Here is a 26,184-nt window from a genome sequence, read left to right on the forward strand (position 1 = left end):
GTGTGAATTTGAGTAGATGTGAAAGCTGATGACATAATATGAAGTTGGCGGGACTGAAACAATTGAATTAATCAATTAGTGACTAATTTTTCTAGTATTACTAGCACAAAAACACCGGTTTCAAACTCTCAAATGTCAATATTTTCAGTTTTTCTTCTTTCTTTATGATGATAAACATAATCTCTTTGTGTTTTGGACTGTTGGTTTGGACAAGACAAGACATTTAAAGATGTCACCTTGGGTTCTGGGATCTTGCATTTTACACTATTTTTTTGATATTTTATAGATCAAATTGTTAAACCCAGTTAGCTTAAAAGTACAGAAAAGGGAGTACACCTGGCATGAGTCTGTTGTTGCAGTCTCTTACCTCATTTGAAAAACTTTGCTACTTTGCCAACATATGCCACTTTCCTGTCATGTCAATAAAGCTTATTTGAATCTGATTTTGATGGAGAGAGAAAGTGACGGATAGAGAGACAGAGAGAGGGAGAGAGAGGGAGAGAAAGAGAGATAGGCTACACCTTTTTTTTCCAGATAGTGAGATAGTATGTGTTTATTACTTTATCTGTCGGGACCAGATGTCACCAGATGCCTGCTGCTGCCAGCCTATCTCAACCCACACACACACACACACACACACACACACAAGAAAAACACACGGACCTTCTGCCACTCTGACATGCTCTACCACCTACACCATGTCCTATCTGAAAACAATCTAACTGCAAACCCGGAGAGTTGAAAATAGCCTTATATGTATGTAGAATATCAGTTACCGACTTTTTACGCCACATAAAAATTGAGGATAAACAGGAGACAGAGACAGAAAGAAGAGGTAGGGGAAACAAAGACACAAAGAGATTGAGAAAAATGACACAAAGAGTTAAAGAGGGGCAGCGAGATTCCATGGAGCAACATTAGCAATCATTTGGAGTCACCTGGCAGGTTTTAGTCAAACATTCAGTCTCTTTTTTAGTTCTATTTTTGGTCTCCACCAACTCCAGAGGGTTCTTTAGCTGCTTCACTAAAAGTCGGCCAGCTCAGTTAGATAGCTGCTATTGGTGCAGGTAGAATACAGCAGGTTTTTCACAATGATAGTATAAAGAACATGCACTGCATGTGTAACGTCACACATAAGTTCAGATATGCAGTGCTGGCCACTGCCATGTTGGCTGTTCTACTTTTTCCGCCTCCTGACTAACAAAGATGCTGGTTATGGGCAGGCCGAATCTGTAATGACACCTACCTGCCAATTAAAATAGCCATGTTGTTAGTTATGCATAACTTTAAGCCCTAATATCATTTGAACAAGTGAGTAAAAAGAAAAAAAATCAGTTGCCATTAACAGAAGATTAGCTCTAGAGAACAAAACTGTAAACCATGCTGTAAACATGTGTATTTCCTCTGTGAAGTTGGACATTTTAATATTGGTTCTTATGGAGATTGAAATGTTCTGTAGCCAAACTGAAGAAGCCGCTCAACGATTTGAATTTCCCAACCATGGAGGTTGCCGCTTGGTTTTTCAGAACTTTTACCTGAAAACATCTGGCTGTTGTGGCTGAAATTAATGCAGTCGATGTTGTGTGATACTGTACCAAAACAGTGAAGTTGTGGGTAGGAAACCGAAACAATGAGTTAAAAGAAGCTAAAATACTTTATTCATAATGATGAATAAATACTTATTCATCACTAAAACGACCGCTTTAACCTTATCCATTGTAATTTCAGATTTAAGTGCAAATGCAAGTGTAGCTCCTTTACAGGCTATTTTGAATGCCAGTTGTACACTGTGAAAAGGCCAATGGTGCATCCTGACTGTGGCTACTTCAACATGCTAACCAGTCTCTCTCCAAATAAAATGAAATTTAAGTGAAAGTGGGCTGATTGTGGCACAGCTGTGGGCCAGTCTGTGATTCCTGCCTTTTCATAAGCAGCACAATAATTGAGCAGAAACCAAATTAGCTGAAAATAGAAGTACTAATTTTAGAACATGCTTAAAAAGTATATTGCTACTCAATTACAGTCACAAGACTGCTTGCCTCTGGGTGTCCTTTCTTCACAGATTTACATTTGTTTTCATGACTTGCACTCATGAACAAAATTCAAATCCTGCCATACATGTTTTGATTTTATAATTATGGAATATCAGCTTAAACAAGTCATTAACATTCATAATAAAAAAAAGTGTTGTATGTAAATGTAACCTGTTGCAGCAGCGCCAACATTTTGAGAAAGCACAGTTGAGAAATCTGGTGCAGCTGAACCATTCACGGCTCAATGTCAGAAAGATAAAGAAATAGATCTCTGACAGAGCACGAAGTTACAGACACCCGTCACCATCCGAGCTGAGGAGGAGGTGATGGGATAGACAGAAAAATGTTCATAGATTCATATCAACAGTACTAAACAGATCTGACAGCATGGATTCAAGACGAAAAGACAAAGTGTGGAGTATTCAATCAGCTTAAATTGTGACCAGGTCACTCTTCTACTGTTTTGTATATAAAGCTGACCCTGAACGGCGACATCTCTTGATGTGCTTGTGCAACCGGAGAGCAGCTTTTAGCTATTGGTTCAGCACCTCCAAGATGGTTCATAAAGACACAGTTTTCAGCATCCCGGTCTTCTTTTATATACACAGTATTATATATACGCATGGGGTTAAAGATCATTCAGCACCCGCTAATGATTCTATTCACATTCTACTAACTGTAGTTCACAAGGTCAAATAAAAACCCTCAATGTATAAAATACACTTTTCATACTCATGGAATTATAAAATCCACAATGAACTTTGGATCTATGCAACTTGAAACATTTGAAGGACTTGCATGTAAATGTAAAAGTTCTCCTTGAAACTAGATAGATATATTCTCTAAGAACTGATCACACCATTATGACTGCATATATGCTGCTGTGTGCTTTTGTTGTCGGTCCATCCATTTTCCATAAACGCTTCTTATCAGGGCGGAGTGGAGCTGAGGCCTATCCCAGCTGACATTGGGCGAGAGGCGGGTACACAGGGGGTTCATCAAAGGGCTGACACATAGAGACAAACAACCATTCACACTCACATTCACACCTACGGGCAATTTAGAGTCACCAATTCAAGCTGGAGTAGCTGGAAAGGATGCATACAGACAAAGGGAAGCGACAGTGTTGATCACTGAACCACCGCTTTGCCCCAGATTTGGTTGTGCATAGTGTTATTTCATCTTTATTGCTCATTTGTCATTTGAGTCGAACAGTTAATAGATGACATGTTGATTTATTTCTGGTAACTAGCAACCAGTACTGTGATCAATTAGGCTAAAATGTGACGGTTTTGGGCTGTAATTTACTTTATTTTTCACGTGAGCAACACGCTGCACATCTTTACTCTTTCATGGTGGGGAATGAATCCATACAGAATAGAATATACCCCCCCTCCATCTTGAAATAATAATGCAAGCTGATTAGCACCTAATTTAAAGTGTCATTTTAAGGAATTGAATCTACGATCACAGTGAAGCAATGCTTTAGGCTGCGGGAAATGACTGTCATTAATTTCACAATTATAGAATTATTTCATTTGCCTTCGAGCATATTCCTGAGCGATCCACCAACCAAGGTATCTTTACCCCTATAATTATTATAGCATAGGCTGATTACACTAAGCACCCCGCTATTGTCTGTCACCACCAACTGCTTATGTCACACTTGCAATGATGACTATTTCCAGTAATTCGAAAAGATACTTCTTTTTCCCAGAATCAAGTCCATTTAAATAATGACCCTCAACATTTTATTCAGCCTACCTTGTTCAAGGCAAGGACATGGAAGTGCAATAGAAAATAGAGTAACATGCATCACTAAACTCATCTAACATGGAGATGGTCATAAGAAATCAATTTTAATCACAAATGGGGCTTCTTTAGCAACTACACACAAAAAAATGCTTCTACAGGTTACCATAAAAAAAATAAAGGCAACCTCAGTGTGTGTGTTCTTTCACCGCTGTGTGTTTTCAGACATTTATGCCATGAATCACACACTAATTCAGTTTTATTTGTGCTCCTTGTCTGAGGAGGCGTTTTTCCTTCTTAATAGGCTAGCCTCAACTATGTGTGTGTGTGTTTGTGTGTACGCGAGGGCTCATGTGAGTGTGTGTACTCAGTCATGTGTGTGTGTGTGTGTGTGTGCCTGGAGGCAGAACTCTAAGTGCTATTAGACCTGGATATTGCAGCAGTAGCTCACGGTAGCTCAATACAATTCACTGCGTTTGTCATTTTTATCAAGAGCGGAGCTTAAATTTATAGTGTAAATCACAACAAGCTTTAAGTCCCATTATCGAATGCATCCCTGGCTCAATTTCTGCCTCATACATTTAATTCTGCAGCTTCTGTATTTTTTTTCTCTAATGGCAGAAAATATTCTCAAGGACAGTCGTCCTTCTTACATCTATTACCTCCTGTATCTGCACTTTAAGACAAAGCAGAAACACTTTTATGAGCACTCCTATCAAGCTTCCTGCTTCTCTGGTTTGTTAGGCAAAGACGTCCCCTGTAAATACATAGTAAGCACTAAATTAACCCCAAATGGATATTGGTTTGAGTTCAATAAATCACAGGGCAGTTTCACCTTTCAGGAGTTTTCCCACTGAGAAAAGAAGTTCATCCTTAATAGGCTGACTGAAAGTATGTGTGTCTCTGAGACTTATAGTGGATGATTTATTTGATCTATTTCATGTGTGCACAGTTTAATGCATTTGTGCAAACATACATACAGTGTGCTTAAATAAGTGTAAATGTTTTAAAGGGTGCATTCACCCAAATTACAGGAAGAAAAATGTCTCCCTGCTTCATTGAATGTAGCCACGCAGACAGCTTTCTGCTGGGTTTTTGAGGAACATCTGTGAGATTTGTGCTTCATTTTTCAGTGTTTTAGGATTTTTGCAATTTCTGCTGTAAGTCAACATTATGGACACTTAAACACCCTGAACTGATGTTAGTGTTTCTGGCCCTGGTGATACTGTGATTGTATCGAAAACAACTTTTATGCGCATCCTTTGTGGATTAGCGTGCCCAAGACATTAAGAAAGGTTACTGTGACAGTTTTTAAATGTCATTATAAAAACATCTATATATAAATGTCATGTCAAAAGCTTTGTGAACAGCACAAACAAAATACCATTGACCTCTTTTGTGTTGCAGTGGCCGCAGAAAGATTACCAATATCTCAAACTGCATGGCTAGATACCAGGAAAGGGAGAAAAATATGCGTTCCTTTTTTAAAAATTTGTTGAACAAACTGTCATTTTCTATCGATGTCCTTGAAATAATGTCAGTCCCTGCATGTCTGCATGTCTACATGCTCATTCTGGGGTCTGTGCCGTGACGCTCAGACAGACTATATTCTTATTCCAATTAAGACAAAGTAAACCGGGACAGATAATTTCCAAACTTAGTGAAATGGGGCAGGACATTTACAACCCCAGTCTGTTTTGACGTAATAAAAAGAAGACAAGACAGGTGATATTAAGACGAAGAGAACACAGTGATTGCAGCAAAAGAAGAGAGAGAGAGAGAGAGAGAGAGAGAGAGAGAGAGAGAGAGTTTAGAGGAAGGACAACAGACTGAGATGAGAAAGATCTCATGACCAGAGATGGACGGAGAGGATATACAGAGTGAGATGAGAGAGACAAATGAATAAAGTAATAACGTTTGCAGCAGTTCAAGGAGAAAAGAGAGAGAGAGAGAGAGAAAGAAAGAGGAAAAACTTACAGTGCATTGAATAAAACAGCATAGAGATAGAGCCACAAAGAACAGACAGAGGAGAAAAATTGAGAGATAGAGATAGATAAAGAGATGTAGAAGAGAGGATATTGATTGGTTAAAAATGCATGAGGTGTCTGGTGCACTGCTCCTCATTTCTAATGTCTTCTGACCAGACAGTCTGAAGCTAAAGCATCATCTCCCAGAATAACTATGTTCAACAGCTGGTTTTATATCATTTTCTATCAGTCAGTTACTCAGACGGCAAATTGTAACACAGTAAGTAATTTGGTTAGTTAATGTGTCAGTCTCTAACACAGACATTAAATAAATAAGTTACACCAAAACCTTGAACTTAAAAAGCTGAAATGGAAAAGAATCTGTTGTGAGTATACAAAGTGTTTGAAAATGTCAGCCCTGTGTTTACCTTGTTTGTGGATGTTGCCTCAGATGTACTGAAAATGAATCTGGAAATAGAATAAAGATGTGTGCCTGTGCGGGTAAGAGCTCCTTCCAGTAGTACTAAGAACAGAAACTGATTGGACTGACAGATTGTTGTGTTGTCCTCTGCGACATCAGGTCAGTGAGTCAGTCAGTAAGCCGGTTCTTTTAAGTATCAGATTACATTCTCCTGCAGTGGTTTCTGTTTTTGTTCCTTTGTTTCATTCAGCTTTGCTCTTAGCACTGGTGTGCTTCTTCCAAAGGCTGATGGAGGCAGAGGAAACCAAATGACTGAATGTTGGCTCGAGCACTTTACCGACAGTCCTCTGCTTCTTGATAATATTTTCCAAGGTGACTGGCATCAGTACCCGACGGCTTCCTTTACCAGCGAATTGAACCCTGGAAGTCAAGTGCATGTCACTGTGAGCCTCGCCGGACTTGAACTCACGACTAGTGAATCTCTAGCGCTGTGCGCATGCGTACATGGAATTTTAAAAAATTGTTCTGGACGCCAACCGTTCGGCCACCGAGGCACATGATAGACAGGTAGAATGGGAGACGTTGGCCTGATCAGAACAGTGGGATGTTTCTCGGTGAATTTTGTTCTTCAAAGTGTTGAAGCGAGTTTTCTATCAAACTCACAAAAGGCCCTGTTATGGGCAATGACTAAAAGGTAGCGGTCACAGCACATGGGTCCACAGATGCATATATGTGTGTGTATATATATATATATATATATATATATATATATAGATATTATATATATATATAGTAGTGCTTGCTACATGCTGTAGGGCAGAATAATGTTATGCCAATCCATGTAGTAGATGTAGAGATATTTCACTGGATATGGAAAAGCTTTATCTGATGAAAATGTGAGATGAAAAGTCAGAGGATCACCAAAGTCATTCGGCCTCATCATCTTGAAAGCATGAATATCTGTACAAAATTTTGTGCCAATCCATATCTTAGTTGAGATATTATCTTGGCAAATATAGTGGACAAACCAACACAATAAATATGTCAGAAATTACATTATATTGTTGAAATTGGCTTCTAGTTTGCTCTGGTTAATACTCAGTCAGCCAGTGTACCTGTAATATCAGTCTCTTAGCTATAATTGCTCTTGCTGACACTGTGACTTTAATTTCCATTTCATCCCTGCTCTCTGCTGTCTTTCCATCTGTCTGGCTTGCCTCTGCCAATACTGTGTTTGAAAGTGTGTGTGCATGAGTGTGCATGTGTGTTTACTGTATACTCTCCGTTATGTTTCCAGGTCTGTGAACTTGTATCAAGACACAGCATGGTTTGTCAGCAGTGAACGGTGAGTGCCATTATGACGGAAAAAAAATTCATGCCCGGCAGATCAGAGTTAAGATGAGACAAATTTCACATCCTGGCCAAGCCGCAAAGCCAAAATTACTCCTGAAGCGCACGGGCCATTCAGGTACCTGTTGGGTGGTGCATCCACCTGCATTCCCATCAGTCTGTTTCCTGTGAAGAGTAGCTCACAAAGCTGGAGGTGAAATCAAAGTGAAGAGCCAACACAAGTGTGAAATAAGCTCTTTAAATTTGGGTGGCCAGAAATCTCATTTTGTCTCTATACAGTCTTTATTTGTATTGTTTTATTCAAGTGACTTGTCTCTTCATGTATAGACATCAGGAACAATTTGGCACTCAGTGCTTTGCTCAAGGACACTTTGACATGTGACAAGAGTAAGGAGGCGATCAAACCACCTTGATTACAAAACATGCTATAAGTTGACATTTTTATATTACTACTTACTTCCTAAATTTTGAGCATTCATTTTCTATTTTAACTAACTAACACATTGTCACTCCAAGACAGACATAATAAGCCATGGGCCTGTTCGATGTAGCAGATTTCATGGTAATACACACATCAGCTCCACTGGTTGGCATAATTATCTGAAAAAGCAAGACATTTTTCCTGGCCAGCACGCTCGGCCTACAAACACTGTGTGTGTGTGTGTGTGTGTGTGTGTTTGTCTTATCCCATCAGTAATATAGCTTTGGGCTGGTTTACATTTGCATAATGAAGTCAATAACACTGCCCTCCTGGGAGGAAGCATGGTGACATTATTACTAATTTAATAAGAAGAGTTGTGTGTGTGTGTGTGTGTGTGTGTTTGTGTATGTGTGTGTGTGTGTTGTGTGGGATGTAGAGAAAGGGGGGGATGGGGAAAGAAAAAGTAAGATGGAAGGACAGGACGAGAGGGCAGGGAAGAGGTGAAACTAGGTTGGATAGGAGAAAGGAAAGGAGGGCAGAAAAGGGGACTAAGGGAAAGAAAGAGGGAGATGGAGATGACCAAGAGGTGAAGGTGAAAGGAAGACAAAAAGTTAGAGAGGCATAGGGATGTATGGAGGAGGGAGAAAGCCAACACATGTCGGTAGGTGAAGGAGTCAGACAGTAATGAAGAAACAGTGTTACGGAGAGACAGAGATGAATGGTTGATGTGTGACTCTTGTGTTCTTCACTTCTGTTTTAATCACAGACTGGGCGTCCTTGCTATCCTCTGCTGGTTGAAGACCCGGAGATGTCTGTAAGCCCAGAACATACATCTGTAGCCCCAGCATTGTTAACAGAACGAGAGCATGAGGCAACCCGTGGACCCAAAAAACATTTGTAATTGAAAGCCATGCAGAAATCACCCATCTTTTACAGCTTACTCTGTGATATATGTCTTAATTTAATAAAGTGAGGACAAAGAGCTCACTCATGTAAATGACACTTCATGTACCTGCAGGCTATTACATTTTTTTTAACAATCTCATAGGATAATTAACGATAAACCTAATTATATAAAATATTCCCTCATTCTCGTGTTAGTGTGAAAATGACAGCTGTCCACTCATTTGAAAGCTCTGCAAACCCACACAGGTGGTATTTATTGTGTTTAATAAGATATTTGGGTAGGGAGACCAAGTACTGTACTTCACTCCAAATTTAAGGTACTTGTACTCGAGTATTTCCGCTTTATGCAACTTTATATTCAAGAGAAAGATTACTTTTTACTTCACTACAGTTGTCTGATAGCTACTACGTAGTTACCTTCTAAATTTCATTTTTTTTCATACCCTTCCTGTCCAAAAAATTTGAATTTCCCTGATAAACTGAAGGATTAAGTATTCCTTTAAGGGTGGAGTAGAAATCCTTCTGCTTCTTAAGATAAATCATCTATTTAAAAGAAGACTTTATCACAAAGCTGAAAACAGGCTGTTTTGTTGTAGTTTTTTTTTTACACTCGTGGAAACTTTGTAGTGATGAAACATGATGTATTGCTGAGTAAACTACTCAGCAGAATATAAAGTAGTTAAAATTAACTCTTTAACGCTTTAAACATCAACAGCAGTAAAATGCAACATAGACATTAATGCAGCAGTAATATTAATCCAAAAACATCAGATAAACAGCAGGGAGCATTCACTGCACAATGACTTTTCATATTTCTAGTATATTTGCTGATAATAATTACACACATAAGTAGTATAATTTTGAATGTAGGACTGTAGTGGAGTATTTTCACAGTGTGTTAATGATAGTTTTACTTAATTAAAGGATCTGAATACTTTATCCCCCACACTGTGTTTATTGTTTTTGTGAAATGATATACTTTAATTTGATCCCAACAACACATTTCAAAGAAGTTGGGGCAGAGTCATGTTTACCACTCTGTTCCTCTTCTTTGTAAGCATCTGGGAACTGAAGAGACGAATTGCTACAATCCTTGCTTGGTGCTGCTCAAAGGTCTCCTTTGTCATATTTTTTTGTTTCATAATGCGCCAAACATTATCAATATATGACAAATCTGAACTGCAGACAGGTCAGTTTAGCAGCTGGACACTTTTACTACAGAGCCATGCTGTAGTTATTTGTGCAGAATAGGGTTTGGCATCATAGTTGTGCTGTCTGATGGCGAAGATCACAACCCAGGTTGCTGGCATAAAATTCAAAATGCAAATATTTTACAGAGGGTACCGTTCAGATAGGTAAGGCAAATCAAATTTGAGTTCATAATAAATTCTACATACATTATAATTGTATATCTTGCCTGAGAAATATAATCTTGTCATGAAACATAGCCATTGTTTACCCTAACATACATTCTTCTGTCGCTATGAATACTCACTATAATACTACAATAATACTACTACAGCTGTACTGTACTATAATATTCCAAGTGTAGCCTATAGCTTCTCTGTTGTTTTTGTTTGTTTTTTACCCTGTGTGGGTAGAGGCAACCGGTTCAACTCAGCAGACCTAAAAGTTCGAGAAGGTTCATCAGAAAAGAACATTTGGTCCTAGCCTTGTGGTTGATATGTAGACTAGTATCTGCATTCTTAGTGGACTCAGACCTTTGGACACAGCGGTAATTGGAGTCTTAGAGATATGACTAGAGGTCATACTGCACCAGTAGTAAAAGATATGGACAAGAACCAATGTAACACGAGAATCTTCAAGCTTAAATATGCTGAAAGCCATGAAGGAGATAGGAAGTTGGAGTCACACAATACAGAGCCTTGGGGGGTTTAGGATAGCAGTTTTCCTTGGGGTGTTGGATCCTGATCAGATCCAGATGTGTATCCTAGCAGCCACAGGTGTGTGTGATTGTCCTCGTTCACTGTCAAAGGTGCTGAAACCTCAGCCGCTGTCCAAGGTTCTGAGCCCCAGCCAGCGCCCGAAGGAACAACTTCGTCATGCACCATCCTTGAGAATTTCAAAGAGCCAAAAATATCCTTCAATTTTGAGTGCGATGCTCAGAAGGAAAGACTCATAGCTGCAAGGATGTTTCTTTGTGTTACCTTTTTAATATCTTCAGGTACAGATGGAATGAAGAATTATTCAGTGTATCTCTCAAACACACACAGACACACACGCACATAGAGTCTACTGTACTGCAGACATGAGCATTGTTCTTGTTGATTGCTGTTAGTTTCATCAGAATTACTTTGGATGGTTTGTTTCATCAGAACATCTCTCACGGGTGTGTGCATTTGTGTGAGCAGCAGCTATCTGACAAAAAATAAAGAAATGACAGACAAATAACTAAAAATGAGGCCAACAGTAAACATTTATTAGGTGGCCGTGTTGAACTTTATAACAGGGAGTCCTGTCAGTATTTATCGAGAAGTAGATAGGTTGGTTGTAGGTTGTAGCTTAAACATGCAATTTGCTTCTATAGACAGAACACTGGGCTTATAAAGTAATTTGTAAAAAGTACTTGGCTGAATGTTTTTGGAAATAATGACATGGCAGAGGACAATCATCCTGTCTCTGTTTCAGGGTTGAAAAATGTCCAACTTCACAGCAAAAATAAACATGTTTACAGCCTCGTACAAAAACAGTTTTGGTCTCTATAGCTAATTTCCCAGTTCATGACAACTGTACTGAGCCTGAATTTCATCCATTAAATTTATATTAAGGCTTAAAGTTATGTGTAATTAACAGCGTGACCACTTTGATTGACAGTCAGGTGCCATTACAGATGGCTTGCTTGACCACCCAGGTGTCCACGTCTTTACTTATATCTAGATTAGCTGGGAGGCTGTAGAGGCAGGAGTGGCAGTGACCAGAGCCACCGCACTTTCTGAGCTTCACAACAGTTCTTCAGAAACCTGTAGGTGACGTCATGAATACAACTGTTCATGATCCAAACGCACACCTCTTTCTGCTAGACTGGAGAATTGGTTTTATATAACATATGGCATACTGGATCCATATATGTATACATCTAAACTTCTAGATGAGTCATCAAAAATGTTTTGACATATAGTTAACATGTGTCAAGATATAAACACAGAGATGCAAGATTACAAAGCTTGGAAAAAGCATTTTTCATTTCATTTTTCATACATTTTCGTCTTTAAATTATCTCTACTGAAAGTTTTCCCACCTTCACTTTATGCTGCAATACATATATAATTCAAGTTTTTTTAACAGCATATGTGAGTTTTCTTGTTATAACAAATACCAACAAATCATGTAACAACATGATTTTTTTTTATATATATAAAGTTTAGCCCCTCCCAACACTAATAATTTTCATACAGTCCCTAACTTTGTCTTGCGTATGGCCTTACAGGAGATTGGACCTGAATTTTGTGTGTATGTGGTGTGTGTTTGTGTCCCCCCAGCCCTCGGTGCGCCCTACATATAAAGCAGTCCAGTCCAATGTTAACACCAGCTGCTGTCTGTATCTCTAATTATAGCCTCTGCAGTGCAGGCTCCCAGGGCAAGACTGGGGGTCAAGTTACTCCTTCCCACTGCTCTCTCACATAGACACACACACCCTCGTTTAAACTGGGCCTCAAAAAACAGGTTCTGACAGACCTTAAGAACTCACATGGGGCTCGACTAGATATTTATTCGCTTATTTACTCTTCAGCGCTGACCTCTGTTTGACAATGCAGGGAACTTTGTAAGGTGTGTTTCCCATGGAGGCAGTGAAAAAATGTTTGGGAGATTAAGAAGTTTAAAGCTCTGAGTATTTTTTAAGTTGTTGTCAAGGGCACAGGGTGAATATGTTTGTCTCCTGATGTGTTAAAACTACTGGTGCTGTTATTGCATGACCCATCAATCATTTGCCATTGTGAAATCATATTAAAGCAGGCGAGTATCAGTGATATGCTGTGTCATTGACTTTAAGGGAATTGTCTGATATTTTCCAGTGAACAGGTCAGTACAGGGCAGGTAAGGTTTGGAGTAATGGGCCTCCCAGAGGAGGAAACACTGATGTAACATCAGCTGTTAGCTGCTTCTGGCTGCCTCCATCATTAAAACATGATTAATAATCTCGGTGTTTCCGAGACACAGAACACAGAAGACTTCTCGACCTTTATGTCTCTTTATTCCTCTCTCTTCTCCATCTCTTGATCTTTTGCTCCTATACACCCTGTTTTCTTCCTCTCATCCCCTCCTCCTCTCCTTCTGCCCTCCCTCTACTTCCGCTATCTCTCTATTTTGGACCCTCAGAGGGGGCAGGGTGACTCTCAGTAGGTCAACCCCTTTTCCCCGCTTCCCTCTATCTGTCTCTCTCTTTCTGTCTCACTTTCTCCAGCCTTTAACCAGCTAAAAACTGAATCAAGTTGAAACTTTAACTCTTGGAAACAAACTAAACCTTCAAGAAGAAATTGACAAGAACAATAAAAAAAAAAAAACAAAGTGCTCAATGGATTTCTTTCCATTTTTTCTTGCGGGGAAGGTTTTAGTGTATTTTTAGAAGTGCTGTGATCCAAGCTTAGCACAATTGCTGTGTGCTTTTTGCTGCCGGATTTGAGTGTTGCCTCTATCATCTTTCCTTTACAATCAGCTGGGGCCAAAAAGGATTTAACGAAGGAGTTACATGCTTGTTTCTATGGTAACACTGCATTTCCCAAGCCACTGAAGGACTGAAGGTTATCACTGAACATCCAGCAAACTCAAAAGTCCAAGGTGCAGTAAAAATCCATTTTTTGTCTGGCTGAACTAATGATCTGATACTGATGTTACTGAATGCTGGAGGTCTGTCCACACAGTCTCATTGCTACTTATGTACTAAAGGTTAGCTGATATTCAGGGTGTACTTCCAAACTCTAACTTTAATGGTGTTAAAGGAATTGTAATGTTTTTTTGTAAATAACACTAAATAATGACAGTTTGTGTTATAGTCCATCGTGGATGTGAGCTAACGTTTAACCATTTCCACTGCTGTGTTTTCAAATGTACTATCACATTCACTTATTTTTACATCTTGTGATAAAGATTAGTTAAAGTGAGAGAAACGAACACACTTTCACATTTTCCTCTTCATGACTGAACGCCACACTGTTGCTCTATTGCCACTTAAAGTGATCAGTTAGAAAGGTAGTTAACTCCTACTCACTCACTGTCAATATGAAATATATTGAAAAAGCATAATTTCACTCATAGACCTTTTTTGGCTTGTGCACCCTTCAAATAAAGCAATGTGCACACCAAGTGTGGCTCCTTAACACAGATTAGGGCCTCAGGGCAGATGCAAGATATGAACACGACTGTAACTGTTTCATGTGAGGTGTATTTATTTTTTTAAGTTGAAATGATCAGTTACATTTATAGTATACATCTATAGAGAGTGCCATCATGTAATTGCTAAAAATGTAACCAAGAGGAATGTTTGACAACTCACTGCTTTCATTGCACATAAAATACATTTACATTCACATATGAGAATATACTTAATACTTAAAATCTTTTAGTCGTCTTTTTCCTTTAGATGAAATGTATTATGCTTGTGTGGTTTTAAGTTAATGCCACGTTGATATTGTACTATTAAGTAATGATGAGAGCTGAAAGAAGCATGTGTGTCCTTTATAAAAAAAAGTAACAATATTGTTGCATTAATGTGTACAAAGCATTATTATTTAACTGTTTTCTGGACTAAACTGGACTAAAGTTTAGTCCAGTGGTGTCCAACCTAGAGATTGGGCACCTCCAACGGATCACAAGATAAATCCAACAGGTCATAACATGATTAATTATATAGAAAAGAAGAGCAAAACATGCATTTATGTTTTCTCTAATCTTTGGTTAGCGTGAAATATTTGTGTCTGTGATACACAACTAATACACATCTGAACATGAAAAGTTGCCCCAATCAACCTTTTTTTCAAGGGGTCACAAGCCAAAAGGATTGGGGACCACTTTAATCTATAAAAATGTTATAGTTTATCAAATATTTTTGAGGTAAAAGCTTAACCTGAAATGTAACTCGGAAACCTTAACTGTCATATAAACAAATAGGAGAGTATTGCAATAGAAGTCTAAAGTAGAATAAACTCTACCTACCACATGTAATAATACCTATCAAAATTCCTTTCTAAGCGATACCGTGACGATTTTTCTTTCTGAGTCTGAGTCATCGTAAAAAGGGGGAAGCATTTAATGACTCACACTCCCATAACTGCCTTTGTCGCCTTTCATTTGCCCTTAAATACCGTCAGTAGCGTACACGCACATCGTTCTAATTCTGTTCATTCCTTTGGTGTGAAGGCAGCAGCAGCAGTTGGTGCCCTTGTTTGTGTGTGAAGCTCAGCTCAGCAGCACTTGGTGGTAACAACAGGTGGGCTGGGTCATCTGGTCTGAAAGGAGGACACACACATACACATAAGGGAAATATATTTGCAGGCTGGTGACGCTATAACTATAAAAGATGGGCTATGTAGGAGAACTACACTGTAATTACATAGTTTGGAGAAGAACAGTGAAGTGGATGATTGCACGGTGCAGCTTTTTTTCTGATCTGTCTGCTGTAAAACATCTAGCCTGCACTCCAACCCCCTGCTATTGTAACACTGTGACCGTTTTACCTGCTGCGGATCAATATGTTGGCCTTACCAACCGTTGCCAGGGCACTAGATCAATGGTCAGCTTTTATATCACACACACCGGCATATACAAGAGCTCTCAGCTCAACATCTGAAATGGGACACACGACAGCTGTTGTGCACCAAATCAATGGTTTGCTTTCTTTAATCACATGCATACACAAATGCACATTTAAGCGTGCATAGGCGGAATCATGTTGAATTGATTTCGTGGTGTGTTGTCTGAAATCAGTAACAAAAAGGTCAGCCTGAGATGAGCTACTGAATCAAAACATATAAATTCTTCACATCATACAACGCTCCTGGATTACATATACACTGCACAATCAAACAAATGAAACTTTACAAAGAGTACCGTATCATATTGTGTCATATCGTGTTGTATTGTATCGTAGCGTATTATGTCGTGTCGTGTTGCGTTGTGTCGTGCCACATCACATCGTGCCGTGTCATATCGTATCACAGTATGAAACTGGGTATGGTGTTTGAAAACAGGCATTAACCAGGCAAGCACTGAAAAGAAAGAGAACTGCATTATGGTAAATGTAGGATCCAGCATCTTTGAAGTTTGACCCATACAGTATTAAATATCTAGATATCTCGACTGAAAGTCCCCAACTTTATGAAAGTCCATTACTAAATTATCTTTATGTCATCTGATAAAGCATGAAGTGATTACTGGTGCCAATATGGATTGGCATAACAACAAGGGAAGTTGAAGAATGAATATGCTAGCAGTAAAATTCTGTCAGGAATTAACAGAAGAAAGCACAATTCCTCAGTATCAGTTATATCATTATCATTGAACATCGTTAACGGTGTGAAGAAGGCAGAGTGACAGCAAAATCAACCTCTAGCTGATCTTGTGACCATTTCTTGATTTCAAAATCTTATTTCAGAACTTGTTTGAATTATTTTAGATTATATTCTGCTCATGTGGTCCGCGGGCTATAATATAGCTATTTTACTCAAGTGATTGAGTTTAACTCACAAGTAGAAGCTTCTATATTGAAGAAAAAAGACTGAATTGTGCCTTGAGGTACATATATGATATAATGAGGAGACAAGGGAACATTGTCACCAATTTACACTCAGCTTCTATTAATTGACAGTGAAGATGAGAACCATTAGAGTCCAAGTCGCCACCTAATTGTGTCAACTAGACTGTCATAACGAATAGTGTTAAATGCCTCAGCTGGACCAGCACAGAGCGCAGGACTTAAGTGGATCCGCATCCTTCAGGGCCTCATTAAGAAGCTTGAGAAGGGCATATTTCTTCCAGATGAATCAGTCCTATTTTAATTCAAATATTCACCACAGTGTAACTATCACTTTGTATTTGTAGATAAGCTGTGTGAGAGGCAGGCAGAGTGACAGAGGGATATATAAATCATCTGAGGCGTTCATCGCGGCATGCCACATAATGAACACAAACAACCTAACGTGGGAGCGTAATCATGTTATGGCATACGACCCACTACCATACAATGATGAAAACTTTCTTTAGAGAAGTAATTTGTCTTGTAGAGCAGATCTTTCAAAGTAAGATGGAATTTAATCTCCTCATCGCCTCGGGCAATCTCTGTCTGTCTGTCTCTCTCTCTCTCTCTCTCTCGTCACTCTCTCCCACTCTTTCTCCATCTCCTATCTGTCATTCTCATCCCAGCATTAAGAAAAACACAACATACTTGAATGATTCACTGACATCCATGTGAATAAACAGCTGCTGTGTGCATTAATCAAAAGAAATGCTAACGTGAATGCAACAGGCATGCCTGTCGTATATATTACTCATATCACTGACAGATTAAAGTTACACAAATTGGGCCCTGTGGTGAATTCATGGTGGGAAGATGTCAATATCATGCCACACTATCTGCATGTGCTGTAACCCTGTGTTACGCTCAACCAAAGGCCTTAAAGCAAAGTGAGCTTTCCACCCACACAATACTCCCAAGGTTTTTAGAGTTTATTGTGAAGTTTGTTTTCTACTGCCAATCCACCCCAAAAAGCCAGGCAATTTGTTGCTGGACCCAGACAGCCATTTTTAATCACCTTCTGAAGCAGATTCTAATTGCATCGCAATCTATATATGTTTATAGATACTGCCAATTTTAATGGTGAGATCAGCAATTAGAAACTCCTTTCTCAGCAAAGAAAAGGTTACACTGCGGGATCAGATGTTGTTGTCATCAAAGTTAAAAGGGCATATTGCGAAGAGATGATTTCAGGTACACACTCCCACGCAGACTCCCCACACACACTGCTTTAATCAATATTTCATGGAAACAATTTAAAATAACTACATCTATGTGAAAGGTGTTGCTCCAAGTAACGAACCCACAGGAAAATATCCCCTGACGCTGCAGTTCCCCTCAGCTCTACATAGCTTTTTTTTTGGTCTTTCAGTGTCTTTCAACTGGATTTCCCACTGCTCTCATAAGCGGCGTTTTAAAATGCAGCAGGCAGCTGGTTTCAGCAAAAAAAAAAAAAGAAGGAACTTACTGTACGCTACCTGCACAGCACCAAACAGCAGTTAGACACAGTTAACAACCAACTGGTGAACATAGTGTAGCATTCATGAGCTAAGGAGACATATATTCTCTTCAGAGGCCGGTGGGGAGCAACTCTTGAGAGGGCTGCAGGAGCAGAAGGTGTGAAAAGGAGAATGAATGTTACTTTACATTAATCAGCTTAGCAGGAATATGCGGTCAAATGAATGCTACCTGAGAGCAACTCTTTACAAGTTTGTCATATCAGCTTAAAAGATTCTAAAATGTCAATGTTCACTGTAAAAAAAAAAAAAAAAAAAAATCACTGGATGCAGGTGTTCTTATCTAGCTTAAAAAAAAAAAAATCACTGGATGCAGGTGTTCTTATCTAGCTTGTAAAAACAATTGTATAACGTCTTCTGTGGTTGTGGAGGAGCTTTGTCAGGTCTGAGAAAATAACTCTGATGATGTCATCGTGTTATCTCGCCTTGGGCTTGCGGAAATTTATAGCAGAAAGCCAAACTGGGAACACGGATCAAAACAAGCCGCACGGCACGCACGAGCATGGAGAAAATATGTTGCAGTTTACAAAGTAGGAAATATAAAGTAATGTAAATGTATATATATATTACATCTGCTGTAGCTATTTTTGTTCTTGTTTTTCAAATCTGTCTCTGGTCACCCATCATACTTCATGGTGAAATATTAAATCTCCATTTTCCATTTGGGTGAAAATCTTTAGACTGAGCTTCCTCCACTCTTCTTCCACACTTCTGTTCATGTCTCTCTACCCGGGTTGGTTCATTTTCTTACAATCTCTTTTGTAATTGTCTCCTTCTATGTCTCTCTCTCTTTCTCTCTCTATCTGTTCCCAGCTCTCTTCACCAATGAGCAGTCAAGCTAACGGCGGGGCGGCAGTCCCTGCAGCTCGGACCAATCAGAGGTCATTTTTGGATGATGTCATTTTGACCTTTAGTTCTCCAATGGCCTGGCTGCTGGTTGTGGCTCTGATCCTCACATGGTCAGGAGTCGCCATCGTTCTCTTTGATCTGCTTGACTATAAAACTCTGACAGGTAACAAGAGTCACTGTTGTGATTTGGTTTTTATTGTTAATTTAATATTTTAACATTTTGCATTTTAAGTAAAAATGTGTTTTAATAATAATAATTCAACAAAGATTATAATTCCATCATATTGTGATTTTAATGTGCTTGTGATGTTTTATTATACTTCATGACACTTTTACTTCAATTAATTTCTACCCATTTATTCACACATCCGTATTTCATCCAAACATTTTTCAACAACATTTCAGACATTTTTGAAGCAGACTTCAAAAGTGGACATGTTCTCATGAAGGTCCTCATTTTCAACAAACAAGTTAGAGGACACACACCATTTCATTTCTCTTTTCAAGATATTAATAACAACACCTGTCTCAGACGTCTCAACATCTGTGCTGCTTTAACACTGTTTAAAGTGACACGTGGGGCGCAGTGTGTTTCCCCCCACTTGACAGACAGGTGTATTGAAAATAACACACTGTGGTTTCTCACAATCAAACGTTTACTTAGACTCTAACATGAAATAGTCCACGAGTTGACAGTTTATGTACCAGCGTAGTAATACAGCTGTGTACATGCTGAAGTCTATCCACTCCTCATCTTCCCTTTGACTCATACACTCGTAGAATGGATTGAAAGGGCACTTCCAGGTGTTAACATGCACCCTTTATTAAAGCATTTAATAATTTTAAAGTAATGATTTCTCTGGTTTACGAGAACTTCTTTCAGCTTCTATACATTGTCCGCTGCACTACAGAAACTGGCAGCATCTTTCCCCGCTCATCTTTAATTCTGTTATCTCCAGCTCATGACTTAATTGTCTTGCGTGATCATATTTCATTTTCTGTGATCACGCTTTAATTACTTCATTGTCATGAGATAACAGAAAATTAATTTCCCTGAGAACACAACTATGTAACTGATTGATTAAAGTAAATGTAGCAGTCAAGAGCTCTCTCTTCAAACATTTTCAGTTCTGCTTAAGACTGTCTATGTACTGGCTCCGTGATCAGCCTTACAAGGCTCTGCACGTCCATTCATTTATATCTTGAGATAATGAGAAATGTCAGATTGCAGCACAACAGGAGAAATCAAGAAAAGCAACCGGGCCACACTCTTGTAAACATAAAGTGTGGGTTGTTAACTAGATCGGAAAATTTAAAACACTGAGCGAAAAAAATTAGCTATATTCATGTGACCATACTATTTACTTTACATGTGGAGCAAAAGTTTGTCATTTTGTAAAAAATACTATACACTAAAGTGAAGCCTCAAACAAGCCACCTGTAACAGCCCCCTCCTGTCAATCTAAGCGCCAACACTTTTATATATAATAATAATAATAATAATAATAATAATAATATATAATAAAATATAATAATAATAATATAATATATAATTTGAACAGGTGAGTTAAACAGAATTTTTTTTTGGCTTTCCTTCACTATAATGCTAAAACTGACATGTCATATATTTGCTTATTTTGTACAAATCCAGTAAACTGGCAACTTAGCTTTAGTGTCCATTGATTAATATTGTATTCTGCTCTACTCCAACAACAATTTGAGGTATTACTTTAATTGAAATAGGATCAACATGTTAGTGTGCGTGTTAACATTCTCATAATGAGTTCATTGCATTTAAACAAAAGAACACTGATGTTAATGTGAAAATTACAGTTTTAAAATGAATACAATTATAATCTTATCTACTGAATCAGTGTTACTTTTAATGGCAACATTATCAAATATGGACTATTTAAAACTGTGTTACGGGATGACAGCCTGCAGTTTCATCTCAGTGTTTCTCACTGTGCCTTTTACAATTACAATTCACTAAACGTTTTCTGAAAATCTTGTTATTTGGCACTAATTATAGAAAAGTAGAGACAGTGTTAAATTTGTACACTCGGAAATAATTAATTCCAATTCATTTCCTGTCAGATAAACAGGAAAATATGAAATTTATCTATAAGGAAGTGTTGTACAAGGACAAGGACATTTCTGTTTCCCCCACATTTAGTAAGAAAGCTTTAGAATGCTTCTTGGAAATGATGCATAAATTATTTATAAATAATGTTTACCTTATAGTCATATGTGCATATGCACTGTAGTGTTTTAAATGTACCTGACACATAAATTCCCAATAAAATCAATAAATTCAATAAACAGTGTGCACTTAATTTACCATGATAATGTCCTTTCCATCAATTCTACTCATATCTGCTCCTTATCACTCCCACAACTACTACACCTCACCGTGTATTCGGACTATCCTACAGTGTAAGGATAGACCTGCCTCACACATCCAACACACTCATCTGTAACTCCTCTCCTCACTCTCCTCCCTCCTTCACCTCGTCTCCATCCTCATGCTGTCAATCACCTGCCATCCCATCCAAAGAGTACACATCATACTGTGACGACCCCGTGTGTTTATCTCCCGGTAAAAACAAAAACCAACAAAAACAAAACACTAACAGTTTGACTGCATGTACTAGAGCGTTGCCTGTGACAGACTAGACAGAGATAATCAACATATATATGATGCCTGCCTGGTGTGTGTCCAGTATTTCAAAATGTGGGACTCTCTATGTGACAAAGGGTAAATCAACACTAGATCAGCTCTTTATTGGTTGAAACTTTCCACGTGTTTCCAAGTGTTTAGCACCAGCTGTCAAACGCTAAACCTCTGCTGTGACCCATGATACCTACAATGATTGAAGCCACTGTGCTAGTTACAAAGAGCTAGTTTTCTGCCCTGAAGGGGGGGGGGGGCATGTCACACATTTGCTGAGATTTTCAGATATTTTTCTTATTGACTGTGGGCGTTTTTTTTTTTTTTAGTATTTTGTGGCTTTGGTAGAAAATGCTTCTGTCTACAACAGTGTCTGTGGGTTATCCTGACTAACGCCCTCATCACACAATCTTTATATTGTCTTTGAACTAGTTGATGATTTGTTGATTTTTAGCAGGTGGTTGGCCAAGTGGCAAGTTTTGGGTCTGGGGATGTATTTTTAGCAGCACAGATGCTACTGAATGATCATAGAAATATTATAGCAATATTATAGGAATACTACAGGCAGCAGTGTGTCTCTATGATCCTCTTCTGCGACTACACATTGCTGCGTGTCCCTTTGATCACAAAGATACTACTCTACAGAGTATATAGGCATGTACAGTATAGTACATAATTGAGTATTTCAGTCTAGAGGATATTATAGGACCAAAAGTAGAACTACAGCTCCATGTACAGCACCGTGATATTACTGTTATTTCAGAGACATAGACTCTAACCATAGACAGTAATGGACGTCATATCCGTGACATCACCCACAGGTTTCCAAAGAGCTGTTTTGAAGCTCACAGTGTGGTGGGTCTGGCCGTTGGCACCTTGGCAGTCCTGCCTCTGCCTCCCCCTGGCTAATCTAAAAATAGACAAAGACGTGGAGCGTGGGTGGAGCTGAATGACGCCTGGGTGCTCAAACAAGCTGCCTGTAACGGCACCCACCTGTCAATCAAAGCGTCCACGCTGTTAATGATGCATCACTTTAATGCTTAATGTAGTTTGAATTGGTGGGTTATATAAAAATTCACCCTCAGTACAGTTGTCAGGAATGAAGAAATTAGCTATAGAGAGCAAAACTGTTTTTTGTACCAGGCTGTAAAGATGTTTATTTCTGCTTTGAAGTTGGGCATTTTATTATGGGGACTTATGGAGAGTTGTTCTGTAGCCAGCCTCAACAGGCCATACAAGGAACTGCAGTTCGGCACTTCCACATTGGCTTCACTTTACAGTCAGATAAAGGATCAGTGAGTCAGGCAGACTAGACTAACAAGAAGCAAACATGTCACCTGATGATGCATGAGGGTTAAATAAAACTAGCGTTCTTCATTTTGGGCTCTCCGTTTGTTGTGCAATTTCTCATGTCAAAGTTCACCAAAGTTAAATTTGATTAAAGATTTGTGCAGATTACTTCATCCCTACCAATGAATCGACTGATCATAGTGGTTCAATTGGAGTGAATTTCTCCTTTTTAATTGGGATTTGGATGAATCAAGTCTTTAAGTAATCAGTAATGTTTTGAGCATCTTTCTTGACCTTGGGAATATGTGTGACCAGGCGTGCTACCTTAAGTGATTCAGAGTTAATTTACCCTTTTAAGCATTGTTTCCTAATGTAACCTTTGTTAACTTGTTCACTAGGATGTATTCCTGTTCTGGTCTGTTATCAAATGCAAAACAGTCTGTCTTTATCAAATCTCTCAGCTAGCGATGGGTGGCAAATTAAAAGAAAAAGTCTAGTCTAGAAAGGTGTTTTACCAGCACAACCCACCAGAACAACTTTGCTGCTACTTATCTCAAATTCTCCCAAATCCCTGAAACTCTGAAGATTTTTTGGAATTTTTGGAAAAGATATTCCCTCATTTGCTGTTTTGATGATGGTGCTATCTGACACGTCCCTCCAAAATCTCCCAAAGGTATACAATTGGGTTAATTGAGATCTGGTGGAGGCCACAGCATGTGTTCACATTATTTTTATACTTATCAAACCACGCTGTGATCCCTTATGCTCTGCATCTGTTACATTTCACTCATTTATTCACATTTTTTCTTTAATTTGTCACCAGTCACAGCTCAACATGTGTGCCTGTGTTACTAGTGTGGACCTGCATGTGTATTTGTGTTTGACTAAGAAGCCACATGTCCGATGGAGGAATGCTGGGATTTCAAATTGAATCATTTGTTCAATTTTGCAGATCTATTTTCTTGTGACCGCTGACATTGAAAAATATGCTCAGATGGATGTGGCTAACATGATAATCCAGGAAACGGAGAAAATGGAAAACAGAGTCACTGGATGATATTGATTCATTCATCTCCCATATTTCATACACGATTATCAATAATAGTACAAAAAAAAAATCTTCTTCTCTGAGAACGAAGGATAGTCTGGAGCTGAGGAGAAAATGTGCAAGAAAAGCAGCGTATATATGTTGTACTTATCTTCCATTTTCTCAGGCAAATATTTGCAAGTTGACAATGACAAAATGCCGGGCTGCATTTTTAATCACAAGGCTTTTCTCCCATCATGACATTTCAATAAAGGCCAGTGTGTGTAAATGAAACAGCAAGGAGACATTTTTGGACAATAAAAAAAAGAAAAAGAAATGCAATTCTCCCTGTTGTCATAGAGCAGAGATAGCACGGAGATTTTTGTATGTGTGTGTGTGTTTATAGAGAGAGAGAACAAACAGTCAAAGCAGCATCAGAAAAGATATAGAAATAGGGAGACAGAGACACACTCACACACACCTACATGTACATACTGTATGAAAAAATACAGTAATTCAGAAGAGATTAAGGTAGAGAGTGCAGAAAACAGCTAGAGGGAAGAAAGTGTAGACGAAAGGGAAAGTGGAGGAGGAGAGACAAAAAAAGCAGCACTGCCTTTAATCAGTCACCTTATGGAACCTTATTTCTCCGACAGAGAGGCAAAAATGAGTAACAATGTTTACGACTCTTCTTTCAAAGGAAAACAATTTAGATTGAGACAGATGGAAATGCTACGGCCATGCCGTGTTACTGATGGGATGTTAGACTCAAGTAAAACTCAAGTATGTCAAGTGTCTGCAACATCACTCTTCTGAATGTGAGGTCAGCGTCAAATGAGGGAAGGAAGAGTAAGGAAGGAAAGGATGATAGGATTAAAGGAAGGATGAATGGAGATAGGGAAGACGTAAAAAACTGAAAGAGGAAGGAAGGAGTAAAAAGAAATAGAACAGGAGGAGCAGAAAAAGGAAAGAAAAAATGACAAAACAAATCTCTGCGTCGTATCCTTATCCAGCTCAGATGAGTCTCTTCCAGCTACTTTATGCTCTTTTCCTTCTAAGTGGTTTTTCAGAGCCTCTCGGGTTCCTTGTTTTTATCTCAGCAGCACAATTTGTATTTTTATTCTCTCCTCTTTGTGTGTGTTATCATCTTGATGTGGCTGCTAACGCCGCTGCACAAAGCCGAAAAAGCAAAGGCAGAAAAGAAGAGGGAAGACACACAGGATGAGAACATGAAAGTAAGACAGAAGACAGAAAATAGACTTGAAGGAAGAAATGAGGAGAATAAGAGACATGGAACGAATCAGATGAAGGGTAGAAAGGAAAGAAAAGGGCGACAAAGGACGAGCGTTAGCAGGGGGGAAATGCCTTCTATTCCTGGTGTCTCCTGCACTGTGTGTGGAGTGCCAATCAAAGAAATGTCATTGCATTAATCAGTTGTTTATGAGAATCTATCATATGACTCCTCCACACTGGGCAACAGGCAGAAAGCTTCTTCCACCTGGGAGAGGGAAAATTAAAGAGATTAATTAATGAGAGCAGCCGCTGGGGCAAAGTCATTGTGAATAGCAGAGAAGGGGCCTGTGTACAAAAATAAAACAAAAACAGTTAATAATATTACAATAATAGTTTGGGCATAATTGACTCGCTGCTTTAATTTATTTGCAATGTGTAATTCCTGGCATTTTCTAAAATAAAAACACAGAGGGCAGCATTTCACCTCCGCCCACATTCAAAGCGATGACACTGCTCGGGATTGTTCACAGTTCCGCACATAAAAAAAAGTGTTAATGAGTCACCAAAAAGCATCAGAGGTTTTCATACCATTTAATTCGATTGCATAAATGTATAATTATCTGTTAATTCAGCTGTTTTTTTTAGTGTTGTTAAAAAAACATGAAAGCATGAATCCTGCTGGAGGAGGATAAACACAAACCTGGCGACTCAAAATCTGTTTTGTTACTGATCTATTAAGTATCACTAAACGTTTTATTTGGCGTTCTTAAAGATTTCAGACTTGTAAAGTGGAATTAAAAGTGTATAAAGCTGTCAGGGACGTTGAAAACGTGTTTGTCTGGTTGCTGTTTGTTGCTGTGTTCTCACTCAGCATGTGCTCTGCATCGGATAAGATTCTAACATGTTCTGTACGATGAAAAGCGTGTTTTTGTGTGTGATGATTTTTCATTATTTCTTTATCATGTTTGCCATCATAGCGGCAAAACAATAAGTCTGAAGC

The 26,184-nt window shown here is 38.7% G+C and overlaps 1 protein-coding gene across 5 annotated transcripts in view; it reads left to right on the top strand.

Moving 5' to 3' along the window:
• trdn (triadin) overlaps positions 1-26,184 on the top strand; it is a 112,877-nt gene that overhangs the window by 84,461 nt on the left and 2,232 nt on the right. Inside the window, exons 1-3 of one of the 5 annotated variants that reach the window (XM_010741430.3) lie at positions 13,132-13,647; positions 18,928-19,126; positions 21,521-21,562. In XM_010741430.3, coding sequence (XP_010739732.2) covers positions 18,940-19,126; positions 21,521-21,562 — 229 coding nt within the window. In that variant the 5' untranslated portion in view covers positions 13,132-13,647; positions 18,928-18,939. Of the gene's footprint in view, positions 1-13,131; positions 13,648-18,927; positions 19,127-21,520; positions 21,563-26,184 lie in introns of those variants that run through there. The other 4 variants (XM_010741429.3, XM_019261428.2, XM_010741432.3 and 1 more) reach the window with 4 other exon arrangements.

This window comes from Larimichthys crocea, chromosome XI, assembly GCF_000972845.2.
Source record: "Larimichthys crocea isolate SSNF chromosome XI, L_crocea_2.0, whole genome shotgun sequence".
In the NCBI taxonomy this organism is placed as follows: domain Eukaryota; kingdom Metazoa; phylum Chordata; class Actinopteri; family Sciaenidae; genus Larimichthys; species Larimichthys crocea.